We start from the raw sequence: 15,946 nt of genomic DNA, 5'->3' as shown, positions 1-15,946 counted from the left end.
CTTGTGTCTTTGTAGTACATCCACACCTTCCGATACGATACGGCCTACCTCGTGGTCTAGGACGAGCCTTGAGACATCTCGAACGTAGGACAGAAGTTCTCTGGGGGGCCTTTTGGTTTGGATGGCAAACTTCGGCCCGAGAGATAGGACTTCTCGAATATCTTCAGGCAAAGCAACAGACTCTGGAATATGGACGAGGTTCTGCGGGGCCGACCGCTTCTTTTGTGGCTGCTGTTCTCGGAGTCTACGCAGTTGTTGCTGCCAAAGGAATTCAGTTGTCTGGTCCGCCAACCGAAAGCACTGGCGATGCAGACCATTGTCTGTGTAGCGCCCTGCGCCGCTCTGAAGTTGTACCGAAAGGTACTGCCTGTAGAGTCGCGCTTGGTGGTTCCACTCGGAACGTAGGATCTTGCAGATTCTGGCGGAGTGTCCCGCTGAAGGAAGGAAGCCTCCGAAGAGGGAGACCAAGTCCGGAGGGGTGGTCTTCTTGCGTAAACAATAGGACAGCGTCCGTGCTTTGCATACGATAGCGGCAATGAGGGAAACAGTGGCACAAGGATCACGAAGAACATTTAGAAAAGGGCCCGTTGAACTAGAAATGAACTTAATAAGAGCAGCATTCCGGGCAAGTTGGTAATCCATTGCTTAAATGATATTGCACGACATAAAAAACGACACGGACGTGAAAGAAGACGACACACCAAGCGCAAACTTTCAACTAAGTTTATTGTGCCACTGCGTCATTTTATACATGGCATGCACGTAGATCGCGCATGCGCTTACACGGAAATGAAGTGCGAAGTCATGTAACATGGTTACGTGTCGTGTGATGCCGCGTCCAAGTAACGTAATTCTTTTTCTGTGAGAGCTAGAGACGGGAAGCTGACACACGCATCACCCAATTTTGCGATCATCTGTGCTTCAGATATCTCATGGATGAGCTGCGTGCTGCCACGGGAAACAATCGTACGTTGATCCTCAAGAGGTTTGCACCCATGATCGCGACAGTGGATCGCCAAGAAACCGCCAGAGCCGTTTTTAACATTGTTGCTGTGTCACCGCTAACACACGCGAAGCTGAGATGCAGTAAGTTACAGGCGTGCCTCAGGCACTTTCTGGAAGGCAGGAGGCTAAAAACAAATCACGGAAGAACTCTTCTAGAAGTTGTCCAAGTATGCGTAAACAATGTGCTGGCAAAGGCCGAATCCATTATCAACGCTAAGAAACTTGATCCTACAAGCATAAACCCTTATCAACCCTTATCGGTCGTTGTCCACCCTATCGTACTAGGCTGACCCGTATCTTAAAAGGGTATGAGTGCGAGCTAAATTGTACGAATCCATGTGTGAAAACAGGGCAAAATAAACAAAAACTAGGGAGGAACACACGATGAGCGCTAAGTGCCGGTTACTATAGTTTACTGCACGCATACACAAGAACACCTCTAGAGTATATTTGTGTATGCGTCCAATAAACCCTAGAAGTAGGAAGGCAGCGCTCGTGCTTTGTTCCTCGTTTGTCCGTGTTCATTTCACGCTATTTTTCACCCATGAAACCTTATCGTTTATTATCAACCTTATCGTGCTCCATGCGTGCCTCATCTACCCTTGTTGGTCAGTATCAGCCTTATCGCAATCTACCCGGTCCTTATCAACCATTACCTGCCCTTACGAGCCTTACAGCACTTGACCCGATCCTTATCAACCCTTATCGGTGCTTATTATCAACCAACGATCGAAGCATTGAAAACTGGAAGAAATCGAAGCTCGTGTGGGAGACTTCTTCCCTATCGACACTGCTATTTAAACAACGTTCTCCTTTGGTCCGCGGTAGGATTTTCAACGGGCTCGCCGCCCGACACTACTGATGCGCACCTGTGGCCTCAAGGACTGCTGTTATTGCTCATGTCGGCATCCGCAGCCTCCATGGGCTGAATCGGTCGCCGTAGGACTGCTCCACATGGTGAACGAAGTTTGCAAGAACGGGCCTTTCCAGCAATAGCTGGGAACAGTTCATCGACTTGTCCTAACTTGCGCGGTTCCCTGGGTGTGCTTCTTTATTAGTTCAAGTTCTTCTATCTTGATGGGCAAACACTTGGTTTTCTTGATTATGAGAGCCGAATGAGGTTCCTGCAAGTATTCACGGCGCTACCTTGTCCAGAAGCCTTCCGAGAAGCCGTTGATGACCTACATCGAAGTGCCGCCGCTAATTATGTTACGTCTTCAGACTAACCCCCGCATTTAGAAATGCATCTTAAGTTGAAGCCCATGCTTAACTTGGTTTATACGACGCCTGGCATGATTGAGCCCATGACGCTCATTGCGTTTCCTACGGCGCGTTCACGACAGGCGTCATTAAAATCAAGTTGAGCATGAGATGCAAGTTAAGATGCGTTTCTGAATACTGGGGTAAATGTTAGTTGTTCGATGGTAGCCTAGTAACTTTTCTTCCCGATCAGGAACTGTCCTGGTGTAAGCGGACTAGGCGAGGAACAATTACTGTAGACGTAGGTCATTGGTGGCGAATTATTAATTCCTTCCACATGCATAAGTGTTGTTGATAACTCTTCAAAGCTTAGTCAGTTCCACTTGAGCAGTTTCTTCAACATCGCGTTGAAGAAAGCGCTCCAAAGGAACTCGTTACAGAACGATTTAGCCTTTCCTAGAATCGTTCCCACCAGGTAGCTTCTTCAGGAATTATCTTCCATTGGACAATCTGGTTCAAAATTAACTGTTCAATTCATTCGCCCTTCATTGCTGTCCAATGTCTTTTGATGTCCTTCGAGGCCTTGGAAGTCCTTCTATTGTTCAAGTACGAAAGCTTGCACAAGCCTAGTCTTGCAACAAATTCATTGAAGGCCAGCATCAAGGCTTCTGATTGGAGATATAATGACATGTTTCAAATTATGAGCAAAAAGAGAACAAGGTAAAAGCGGGAGCCGTCGTTTCAGCATGTGGACATGTCTTTTTTTACGGCAGCAAATAAATGGCTCGTACAACGGAGTGGGTAATTATCAGTATGCACGATTTGAGCATATTTGCATTCGCTTTGTAGCAGACACAGCGGACAAATGCGACTACTGATATTTTAAAGGGCGGCAATATTCGGACTCGGTCATCTGTAAGAGGGGAAAAGGGCCCTGCTTATGATTTGTACGAATATCGCCTAACAATATTACAACGGTGTTGCACTTTTTGATAACTTGTCTGGCCCTTAGTATGCTGAACTCCTCCCTGAAGTCAGCTAAAACCTGGCTAACATCAGCACGTGTTCATTCATGATTGTCAACGTGGTAAACTGCTCTGAAACTGGAATAAAAATCAGAGGCTTCTAGCACCTCCGCATGTCACTGAACTGAAGCCCTTCTCCAAGACGCAGTAAATATCTTCCGTCCGAAAATTGGCATAAATTTGTGTATCGACATGAACACTTTACTAACGATGTTGCAAACTTTCTTGAGTGCGACAAACCTAGTATTATTCAGTTTCAAGCATCTCTGTTGTCTTTAAAGGACTTCTTCTTTTCAGGTGTTCACTGCGACAAAAGTACACAAATTCCTTTACATTGCTATCACTCGTATTAGTCTGTTGTAAGAGTTGTACTTTGTAACGAACAAAATGAATGGAAATGTCTCTGTTCGAATGGAAATGTGGAAATGTTGTCTTCAAACAGACTGGGCTTTCTCCGGTATAGACGAATTTTTTATCTTATATACAATCTTCCAGATTAGTGTTGATCTTTAAATGTTCTGGTTCCTCCTGCGAAAGTGAAACTTGTAGGAGTTTCCCTGGGCTTCAGACTCTAGATACTAAATGAGCTGGGTTATGATCACCTCGAGAATGTTTCCACATTCATCAGGTAGGATTCCATAATAATATTAGTCACTGTCTGTAGCTCCGAGACTCGGTTTGTGACGAACGTCATTCAGCGCTTCGCTCGATTACATATCCTGTGTACCGTTATCATTGAATCAGTCCACATCCCAGTTTCCGTGTATTCATGACCCAGTCCACATTTCACGGAAGTTACCAGTCTGGCTGCTGAAACTACTTCGAAGAGCTCTAGACGAAGTAGAGTAGTTTTCTGAATTGACGCCGCATTTGACATGGGCATGAATATTTCAAGAAGTGGTGTACCTTTCTCTTCTTGTGTTTCAAAGTGAATACAAAAAGAGATGAGAATGGCCTTTAACAATGAGTTAAACTTTGACATACCTGCACAAAGCTGGGAAAATAAAAAAATATAGAGAGCATGAAACTAAGTGTTATGAATGCTGAGTATTATGTGGACAGTTGTGTTTTGATGATAACGAGCAGGGCCATTGAAAGGTCAATGTTGTCTGGAAATGTTGTTCGGATACGAAACATAGTAAACCTGAGAGTTCGTGACAGGTCAAGTTCTTGTGAAAGAGTTTGAGGATAAACAGGAGTTCATGGCGATTACTTCTGCAGCAAAGTAAAGGCATTGACAATAATCCAAGAGTACAAGGTCTTGTTTTGGGGTTAGGAAAGCGGGAATGATATTGGCACGTGGACTTGTTAATCTTTTGGGGGCAAGCGCTTTTCAGCGTCTAACAAATGTTTTCCCTCAGTGCGGGACGCACCTGCATGTATCGGAAGTTTCCAGAATGTTATCGATGGTTCCAACCGCTTTATGTTGTCACCGAACCTTGTGCAATATGATTGCAGGTACGCGCAACGCGAATGGTGCAGAACTTTCTGGAAGACACGCGGCACCTGCGATTACTCTGGAACGTTTGATGGCGCGTGTATAGAAGCCCACGCGCTTGACCAGCAAATCAGATTTTCGACAAACGCTGACTTTGTTCGCCGCTATCGTCGCTCTTTGAGTGTAGCCTGATTTTTGAGGGCACAGGTTCGGCCAATAAAACACTAGTTTCGCCATTCACAGTTTTGCTACTTCCTTCACCGTCACTACCACGTGACAATATATATATGTACAAGCGTTTTCTGTTCTCGATCTATAATATAATGGTGGCATCTATAAATTCTATTCCAGAGGACGGACGCGTACTCATGTCGAGGAAAACAGATTGTTGTGTATAAATCGCAGAACAGTCTAGGAGACTTGAATTGCCTCGATAGAGTGCAAACAGAGCCGCTTAGTTTGATTAGAAAAGAGAAAACTTGTGTCAAAACGTACACCGAGATTATTGATATCAAAGGCTTTACGCAAGGGTACAGAAACTACAGAATCGGGAAAAGAAATACTTGCTTTGCTGCTTGTGAAATTCGTGACTGTGATTTTGGGAGCACTCAAGGTGAGGTTATTTGGTATCATTTAGAGAAAGAATGAAGGTCCGACTGCAGGGTGCGAAGCAAGATCCAAATGCAGGGTGTGAAATTTCACATTGTGAAGTTTCTTAAAGGTCTTGATGTCGTCGGAATACAGTACGAAATTGTTCCCAGTAAAGGAAAGAACATCGGTAATAAAAAATTTTTAAATGTAGCTGCACTAATGCTGACCTTTAAGAGACGCCACTAGCTGTCATTTAAAATGAATTCTTTTGGCTATTCACGTTAACTGAGCGTGACCTATCGAGAAGACAGCTGTGTAAAAGATTATCAATTGACGAATCAAGACCAAAGTGCTTAATCTTGGTCACAAGCAATGCGTGGCTGACTACATCAAAAAGCTTTGCGTATCTCACAGCAAACGGGTGTCAACTTGCCCCCTTTGAAATACCGACATGGAGACCTGTGTCATGAAACTTGCGAGATTTCTAATAGTGCAGTAGCAGGTGAGAGGTACATGCCTTTACGGAACCAATGAGTTCTGCACAGTATAAGGCAATATGTTCTGAAGAGCAAGCTCAAAAACCTTTGACGTAGCATAGAAAAGAGAAATTTGGCGACAACTCAGGACATTGGTTTCACAGGCAAACTTCCATAACATTGATCAATAATTATCATGTTTGCAGAGAGCCTGAAGATAGCGGATTTCTTCTCTCCACTCACTAAGCACAGAAGTTCTAGATTTTCGGTGAGGCAATCTTTATGTTTTAGGGCAGTTATGAGTTCAGACGAGAACCAGTGGGAAAATTTAGTGCTTTTAGTCTGAACTGCGGAATGTATTTGCACATACTGCTCAAAACAAGCTCCATAAACTGATCTACTTGATCATCAATATTGATTTTGTATAATAATAATAATAGTAATACTAACAATTATAATAATAATAATAGCAAAAAATCACCACCCAAGCAATCCGTACAGATGGTTAACCAGCGAATCTGAAACGTGCGGCCCGTTGTTTTTCATAATGCATGTAACACAGCGCATTAGGGACGAGAGACAGGTCGAGACAAGACAGGCGCTAACTTGCAACAAAAATTTTATTGCGGATCCTGAGCATACATATACGCCCATCGGAATCCACAGAGAAGCTACACGGCCCCGTGCAGATTGACGGCTAACGGACGCAACGCTCCTGCCCGTGAATTCTCGGTAGCTTCTACGATGTTTCTTGTTAAACTATGGTGATGGAGTGAATGCTCAGGGTGTGAGCTACAGTACATCGGACAAACAAAAACACCCCTTAGATTGCGTTTTAACAATCATAGATTGCATGCCGTGATCCTCCTTAATATTTCGCTATCCGAACATGTCGTTTTCGTGGGCCACATCTTTTGCAAGCTAACTGCCGCCACACATCAGTATGGTTTCAAATCGCACTATGAAAGGGTGGTTCGTGGCTCATTTCTAATCCATAAATTTGGTGCCGTGGCTTCTGGGATTAACGAGAACTCTGGTACCTTTCTGTACGCGAAATGGAGAACCGCATTCTCGTTGTACTCAGATGAAAGAGCTTGTTTTTTCTCGCATCATTTACGCCACGTCGTCAGAATAGCTGTTCGCACAACCTACACGCGTGCGCTTCACCCCAAACAATTTTCTGGTTTCTGACGTGTCATTTTATTGTATTTAACCTAGGATGAGTAATGTTCGTCAGTGATTGTTGTCACATCTTTATGAGAACTCCTGTAGTCACCTTTCTCGCTAAGCTATTTTGTAAACCCTGTATTTGTTACATTTGTAGCTCTACGGACCTGCTGTAACAGCCATCACATCCCGTGGTTCATTTTTACCACGTTTAACATGTGTACTATGATTGGTGACGGGTGCACTCACTTGTTTTACAGCAAATATCTGTCTGCTGGCAATGTTGATCCTCTCCTTTTTTTGCTAACCGTGCGTCATCTCTCTAAACCCTGTTTTTGTTGTATATAGTGTTGCTCTACGAACCTGTTACAACCATCACGTCGAAAATTTTATTTCTTTTCTATTTTTAAACACCTGTCATCCTTTTTGTCACCTCTGTTCTTGCGGTTGTGACGAAGAAGATCGGCAGGCTGAAAAGCCCCGCTGACATCGCGTGGCGCGTACCCAATTCGTTCGCTGGCTGCGCCCTACCTGCTGGTGCTGACTTTGCCGCTGCTGCTCTAAAGGCCAAATAAACCCCCCTTACACCGTATATGATGTTGCTCCACGAACCTGTTGCAAACATCCCGTCGCACATTTTTTCCCGTTTGACATGCACTATCTATTGGTCGCGAGTGCGAGCTGCTAAGAGCAACAATGTGTCTTGACACAGGACAAGCGCATAGTGGGGCCCCCTATGCCATGTGCATATGTAATTACAACGCCTTACCATTTCATGTATTCCTTGACAAAGGCCGCATCCCAGCCGAAAACTAAGAAATAAAGCATCGTTCTTTTCATACATGCATCCTCAACCTACAAGTGCCTGTTCAAGTACCGGCCACCAACACACACGCACACACACACACACGCACACACACACACGCACACACACACACACACCAACGGGAGCAAAGGAAACTGAACGGCCCGAGTTTTCGTTAGTCTCGAAAATTTTCTCGAGGCCACCCGGTTTGGAGTTGTCCAGCGAGAGAGGCCCTTGGCGTTGCAGCGGGGATAGATATACAACACGTACTAAACGGTTTCCACGCATCCACAGGAGTAACCTGTTGGCCTATTTACCTTCCATTACAGTAGGGTTAGGTGTTCGTACACGCCACTCCAAGCCATTAAATTATAGCAACGTTGGTAGTAGCGTTCCAATTATAGCTGTAGCGAGGGGCCTACCTTAGGCAGTCGGCAACTGGAGATACCTGGAAAATTCTAGAAAATGTGTAATTTCTTGCGGCAAACAAGACAATGCGGCTATCTAAGTGTGCGCACGGGACGTTCCGGTCATCCAATTTTAGAGCTTAACATTTTAGTCGTGAACTGCAGAAGTGTAAAAAACAAAACTGATGAAATTGCTACTCTGACCACTTCAGTAAAACCCCACGTGATTACAGGCACGGAGTCTTGGCTCGACGAATCTGTTGGTAGTTCTGAAGTTTTTCCGCTTGGTTTTCACGTCTACCGTTCCGATCGCAATGTGCATGGCGGTGGTGTCTTTCTACTTGTTGACTCGTGCTTGCAATCATCTCCCGCGTGAATTCCAACTGATGGTCCTGAGTGAGTTTGGTGCGGTATTCGCTTTAAAACTGGGGAGTTGCTGACAGTTGGCTCCTTTTCCCGTTCCTCCGATTCCACATCACCTGACACCTTCACAACCCTATCCGAGTTTCTTTCTACAATAAGTAATGACTAAATTATTGGCGGTGATTTCAATTTGCCTGACGTGAGGTCGGTTCACTATAAGCCTGTCCCTGCTAATTCTTCCGCTCTGTCTATAGCATGGCGCCAGGCAATAGTTACCCATGATAGTCATCAGTTTGTTTCTGAACCTACTAGATGTGGTCCGAATAGCTCTCCTGTCTTAAAACTGCTTTCTTCAAACCAGCCATTGCTTGTGTCTGATAACGCCGCATTTCCCGGTATCAGTGACCATGACTGCATTGTGGCGCATGTGCACATTGTCCCCTTCTCATGTGCACATGATCACCCAAGGAAGGTATATTTTTTTAGAAAGGCAATTATGTTTCATTATCTAATGATCATAATTAGATGTTCCATATTCCTGCAGGAATTCAGTCATTTAACTCAGTCTGCAGATTGCAATACCTTATGGGATACATTTTCCTCCACACTAAAGCACCTGCTTGACACACATGTTCCATGAAAACATTTGTCTACAAAAAACGTAATGACCTTGGGTAAATCGGGAAGTCAAGCAACTGATTAATCAGAGACATCGTCTTCTGAATGCTTATAGAAAGCAGCGTAACCCTTCTCTAATTGTTGTGCTAAACACCCTTGGAAAATATATAAAAGTAAATAACAAGGTTGCTAAGGAAAAATGCTTCTTAGCATTGGGCCCAAAATTACAAGATAACCCGAAAGAAATGTGGAAGTGTTTAAAAACAATTATAAAAAAATAAAGTGGCCTCCCAACCTTAAGAAACGGTACTGTACTTCTTACTCGTGATTTCGATAAAGCTTCTTGCTTAAATCTTTATTTCCAATCTTCTTTCACAACTCCCTGTCATAATGAATTACCGCGTATTCCCGACAATGTGTTCGAACCTATGCCAGAAGTGGTCGTGACACAAGGTGGTATACTTAAGTTACTGGGCAATATAAATGCTTCATCTGCAAGTGGTCCTGATGGTATACCTTCTTATGTGTTAAAGGATTGTTCTGAAACAATCGCCCACTATCTGCTTATTATTTTTGAGAAATCGTTAAGTACTTCTTGTTTACCTAAGGAGTGGAAAGTTGCAAACGTGATACCAATCCATCAAAATGGCCCAAAAAATATTGTCTCCAACTACAGACCAATTTCCCTAACGAGTGTGTGTAGTAAAACACTTGAGCACATCGTGTACAGTGCAATAATGAGACATCTAGAAGACAATAATTGTTTAGCGAATATCAGCGTGGTTTTGGGTCTGGTCGTTCTTGTTCGACACAGCTCCTAGAATTGAGCCACGATCTTTTTTCATTCATTCGATCTCGATGTACAAACTTACTGTATATTTATAGATTTTAGAAGGGCTTTTAATTAAGTTCCCCATGTTTTACTGTTGCATAAGCTGTCATCCCTCGGTATCTCTCCTTCATCGCTTGATTGGATTAAGTGTTACCTACAAGAACGCAGGGAAAGTGTTGTAATTGATGGCTCACAAATTGATTATATTGCTGCTACATCGGGAGTTTTCCAGGGATCTGTTTTGGGGTCATTGCTGTTTTTGGTCTACATCAATGACATTGCTCAGGTTGTGTCATGCAAAGTGCGTCTGTATGCGGATGATTGTGTGATTTATGACTGCATTAGGTCTGCCACTGACTACGAGTGCTTGCAACGCAATTTGGGCTCTATAACACGGTAGCGTGTTAGGTGGCAAATGTCTTTGAACCACAGTAAGTGTCAGTACGTGTGCTCTACACGTAAACAAAAGCCATATCTATTTCATTATACATTAGACAATGTCCAGCTATCGCGACTAACGCAATATAAGTATCTAGGTGTTTATTTCTCATCGAATTTAACTTGGACTAAGCACGTTGAATACGTTACAGCGAAAGCCTGTAAAATGCTAAATTTTGTTAAACGCGACTTCCGGTTAGCTCCTCCCAAAATTAAAGAACTACTCTATTTTTCGAACGTGAGACCCATACTAGAGTATGCCTGTATGGCCTGGGACCCGCAAACCAAAACTCTGTATAATATGCTCGAGCATGTAGAAAACCGCGCAGCATGTTTTTTCGGTAATTTTTGTAGTTTTGTCTGACTATACTTCTAGTATTACAGCACTTAAGGACAACTTGAGGTGGGAATTACTAAGCACACGCAGACAAAACAGGAGATTAGAAATGCTTTTTCTTATTTATTTCTGCATGATTAAAATAGATAGAGAAACTTACCTTTTTTCTCCTCATTTCTTATCTCACAGAAGTGACCAGTCTTTAAAAATAAGAGAAGTTATTTGTAGAACAAGCGTCTTCAAGCATTCATTTTTTCCACGCACAATATCACAGTGGAATCAGCTACCGCAGGAAATTGCTGATTGTCGCACTGAAGTATCGTTCAGAGCATTTCTATTGTACTTATAGGTGCGTGAACTTTTCTGTTGTGTTATTTTTTGTGTGACCAGTACTGTATATTGTTGAGCTTATGTGCACTGTGTATCCCCCCCCCCCCGCTATAATGTCTTCCGGAGCAGCAGGTACTTGAAATAAATAAATAAATAAATAAATAAATAAATAATCAAAGTAAAAGGCGAGCAATCACTAGACATGGCTACCTACTGAAGCTCCATTGAACGAGTAACGCACTGTGTAATTTGGAGAAAACAGGAAGAAAGAGCGGTAGGATGGTGCTAGTCGTCCTTGCATTTTGCACAGTAGTTCATCAGCATGAACCACCTAGTCTTCAACCAGGAACTTCTTAGGTTTATTCTTGCGAATATTCTGTGCATATCATAAACGCAAATACAAACCTGTGATAGGTAAATACACATGCAATAATTGTCACTGTATACAAATAGCGAAGTTGTAGTTCTGATGCAAAACGAGCTTTTCTGTAAATTCCATCAACAACAATGGTCCAATGGTGATCATAACTGGAAACGGGTAACCGTTATGATGTTCTGGCAACCGTTCTCCCAGTTTTATTTATTTATTTAGCAAATACTGCCGGCCTGTATTACAAGCCTTAGGCAGGAGTGGGGTACATAAGTAACAGGAACAAAGAAATCGTACATTGCAACAAAACAACGAGACTCGGCTGGAGTGCAAAACACAGTAGAATAAAAAAAACTAAACACTCGATTCAAAACGAATTGCATGTGTGCCCTATTGTTCACTCAGGGCTTGTAAAAACAAGATAACCGTTTCGGAACTGACCACGTTTCCAGGCAGATCGTTCCATTGAACAATGGTGCGGGAAAAAAATGAGTATTTAAAAACATTTGTTTTGCACAAAATTGCGCCGACTTTTTTGGAATGATAGGAACGCGTAGGACGGTGGGAAATGGGCTCAACTAGAATGCCTTCCTCTAGTTTTATTGTATTATGACAATATAAGTAAAATAATTTTAGTCGTTCGCGGTGACGTCGGATGTCCAACTGTTCGAGTCCTGCGGTGTGCAGCAGGGCTGTTGGGCTTATACTCCAGCTGTAACAATTAAATATGAACCTGACTGCCTTGCGTTGGACATTTTCTAGTTTCACTTTGTTACTTTCGGTCCAGGGATCCCATACTGCCGCTTCTATCCAAGACAGTCTTCGCACTGTCGACAATGCTGTTCCCCCTGTTTTCTAGGCATAGTGTTTATGGAAACTGTTTGTTCTGCCCTAAGATCACAAAGGCACCACCCGGCTTGTGGGATATAACATGAAGAGCAATTGGGAAGAATATTTTAACCCACATCACGGCATGCGCATGGTCTCGTGCCTTTCTTGCGCATTTTGTAAGCTCGCTGACTTCGTTGACGTGTAGGCACAGGGGTGATGTGACCGTGACTGGTAGACTAATGTCATGGGAGATGAGCGCTAAGCAATTTTTACTCCTTTGGTTATCGGCCACAGTTGCCTTACTTGTCGGGTTCTCGCGTCTGAATTTCTTGAAAAGGCAAAGTGCTGCACTGGTCCCCTCCTTTGCTAATGCAAGTCAGCTTCCTCAACTTCTTACAGTCGTAGCCAGTGGCGTAGCTAGGTCGTCTGGCACCCGGGGCCCATAGGTCTTCTGTCACCCCCCTCCCCGGGTGTAGCCGGCGGAAAGAGGGGTGTCTTCGGACGTATATAACACCCCCCCCCCCTCACTGGCCCTTTGCACCCGGGGCCCACGGCCCCCCGGCCCCCCCTGTTGCTACGCCACTGGTCGTAGCATCATCTGCCCTTTCGTATTGTATGGCTTAAGCAGTTGAGGCTCACTCTTAAGGACTTTATAGCACTGAAGGACTTTGAAAATGTGAAAGGAAAAATCGTCTTTCGACCAATAACAGTACGAAACTACGAAAGAGAAGAACCCCAAAACGACCTTTCCGAGAAAAAAAAAACGACATGAAAACTTTGCAGTTGAAACCAAATTCGCACTGGCCCTCTGCCACACCAGGAAAAGACTCCTCCATCCTGTGAGTTTTCGCTGAATTTATTTATGTTAGACTTTAGGATGGCTAGTGTATAATATCGTGAATAAGGTCATTCCGTAGGGTTACATTCTAAATTTCCTTCGTCAGTGTTCACAGAGGGAGAGGCTGTGAATCCTGTCAGTGAAGTTGGTAAATTGCAATTGCAAACTAACTGTTGGTTTTGCTAGTGTGAAAATGTGGAATAATTTACCTGCTCACGTGAAACCCTCACCTATATTATCGTCATACCAACGTTCACTGAGAGCTTATATTAATACCTTGTAAACTCCATCTTTTCTTTGAAATATTTCTATGTTGCTTATTATGTAAAGTTTTTTTATGTGTTTTGATGTGTTCCCATAGGTTTTATTACCTTAACGCGGTAGGAATTGTGTAATCTGGTTTTTGTTTATGACCACAACTCACACCTTTTTGTTTATATATTATTATGTAACTAATAAAAAGAGGTCTCGCTGCAGTTTATAACTGTGGGACCTCTTTCTGTATTACTTCTACTGCATATACGTACCACTAATGAATGAAGCAATAAACCTGAAACCTGAAACTTGAAAATTTGTTTACCGACATGCATGGAAAGTCTAATGCCATACTGCAGAATCCCGTTCCTCAGAACTAGGCTGCAGGGATATGTAATCCAGGATATAATTATGTGATTTAGTGTAAAAAAAAGTAAAGGCTAGCAGGACTGCTTGCAATATACACCGCCAAGTTTGCGAAGTTAAGTATCGGCACTTAATAATGAATTTGCGCACGTGTATATTTTAATAGGTTTTTTTTATTTTTCCAGGGAGCCTGGCGTCGACGAAGAGCCCTTAGGGTGAGTAAATGGCATTTTATTTATTATTGCGCTAGATGGCCAGCCACGCTTTCATCCACGAATGCTTTTTTTTTCAATTCGCATTATTTTTCATGTCCCACCGACACCTTCCTGGTAGGCACTGTGGGCACGTATTTTTATAACGTAATGATGATGTAATGATTTTGTCCCACATTGTCTGCTTAAGGCAACCAACTCACCAGAATGCAAAATACAATTTGAATGTCGCAAAATATCATATTATTTTGGGGTAACATTTGTTGCTCAAAGAGATAATAAAATTTTGAATTGGCGCGGAAAGCCGCGCGAAACGGGGTGTCAAGACAGTCAGTCGTGAAACTTTCTATTAGCATTGAAGGCCCACCCTCTGTTCGGATGCGTAGGTTAGCTGTTTCCAGTAGAGCATATTTTTACAGGGCAGCTGTTAGCGTGGCTACAAGTCCTCGTACAGCCTTTAGGATGTCTTAAAAAAGAGTACATCATTACCAACGTATACCCTTAAAAATGGGAGGGAAGGGGGTCCGCATGCTAGGGAGAATGTGCAGGCAAACTTCATGTGTCTGGGTCAATAAGCAGCCAAAATAAATTTGTTAAACTGCGGTTTTAGCCTGTATTGACGTATGAAATGAACGGTTGAAAGTTTTCCAGCTGCCTGGTAGAACCTAAAGGTGGTATCAATATTGGCAGGATTTCTCCTTTTTCCGGGAATTGCACTTCACCTGCTAACAGCTTAAAGTTTTAGGTCAGCGCCTGACGCGCCTGCATGCTTTGGAATTACCCAAAATGTTATCGCTGATTCCATCTGTACCATCGAACTTTGTGTACTCAGATTAGTTGCGCGACAGGAATTGTGCAGCACTTTCTGGAACAGACGCTGGCGCCAGCAATTACGCTGGAACTTTCAAGGAGTCATGCACGAAAGCCAATGCGCTTTCGTGCAGCCGTTGATCAGATTTCGGTGATTGCGGACTGTGCTCGCCGCTATCGTTGCTCGTCGAGTATCAATTACTTTTGTGGGCATAGGTTCGCCCGATAAAAACTTAGTTTCAGGGTTTGACAATTTTACTACGGTGCTCTCACTCCCATTACAACGTCATCTGGTGGAGTGCTTTTGAATTCATGTATATACCGGACGCACCCACACCCTGAAGAAAACACCAGGCTGGCCCCGAAGCATCGAGCAAGCCACAGGCCAAAAATCCCGTCCGCGGGGCACGGGTTTCTGCCTGAAATGACCAGGAAGGTCGTGGCCAAGTCAACTCCCACCATGACTGACCGAGCATCGCCGTGGTTTCTTAGTAGCTTTGGTGTTTTGCAGCTAAGCACGAAGTCGCGGAATGAAATCCCGGCCACGGCGGCCACATCTCGATGGGGGCGAAATGCAAAAAGACCCGTGCACTTATAATTAGGTGAGCGTTAAGGAACCGCAGGTGGTCAAATTAGTCTGGAGTTCACTAGCACGGCGTGCCTCGTAGTCAGATCGTGGTTTTGGCACGTAACGCCTTATAATTGTTTTTCGCCCGCATCTGTCATAGATGACTTTTTACTGCAGTAGTGAAAATTTTTCTTCACTGTAAGTGTCATTGGTACGCATAACCTATACTTATTACCGTATATTAGCATTCGGTTCTATTGTACCTGCAGTGTATGCATCACCACGCACATTACATGTCAACTGTGTTGGTTATGTCTGTTGTAATATTATGCATTTTTTCCTGTTGCGTATTACCTTATGATGATTCGCAGTTTATGCTTTGTTTTTCGCGTTTATTTTCGTCCACACCAGATATGGATTTTTAAAATTTATTGCTTGTACTTACATGTCTTAGTTTAGGCCCCTACTAGCCTTTGGCTATGGCTATAGCCAATTTTGATTAATTTTTATGTATCGTAATCAAGAACGTGTAATAAATAATGACATAAAGCCTCGAAGCCAACAATACACCGGCAAAAAAGGACCTGACGACCCGACGTAACATCAGTCGGACAGCGCGGCACAGCCGTCATCCATTCCCATGGCCTAACCGAGCTACCGACCT

At 43.4% G+C, this 15,946-nt stretch overlaps 1 protein-coding gene across 2 annotated transcripts in view; it reads left to right on the top strand.

Annotated features, from left to right (window-relative positions):
• LOC135902239 (agrin-like) overlaps positions 1–15,946 on the top strand; it is a 615,148-nt gene that overhangs the window by 540,053 nt on the left and 59,149 nt on the right. For both annotated transcript variants that reach the window (XM_065432212.1, XM_065432210.1), the window contains one exon: positions 13,878–13,907. In XM_065432212.1, the coding sequence (XP_065288284.1) occupies positions 13,878–13,907 (30 nt within the window). The remainder of the gene's footprint in view (positions 1–13,877; positions 13,908–15,946) is intronic.

Source organism: Dermacentor albipictus, chromosome 6, assembly GCF_038994185.2.
Source record: "Dermacentor albipictus isolate Rhodes 1998 colony chromosome 6, USDA_Dalb.pri_finalv2, whole genome shotgun sequence".
Lineage (NCBI taxonomy): Eukaryota > Metazoa > Arthropoda > Arachnida > Ixodida > Ixodidae > Dermacentor > Dermacentor albipictus.
This window is presented reverse-complemented; position numbering and strand designations above follow the sequence as displayed.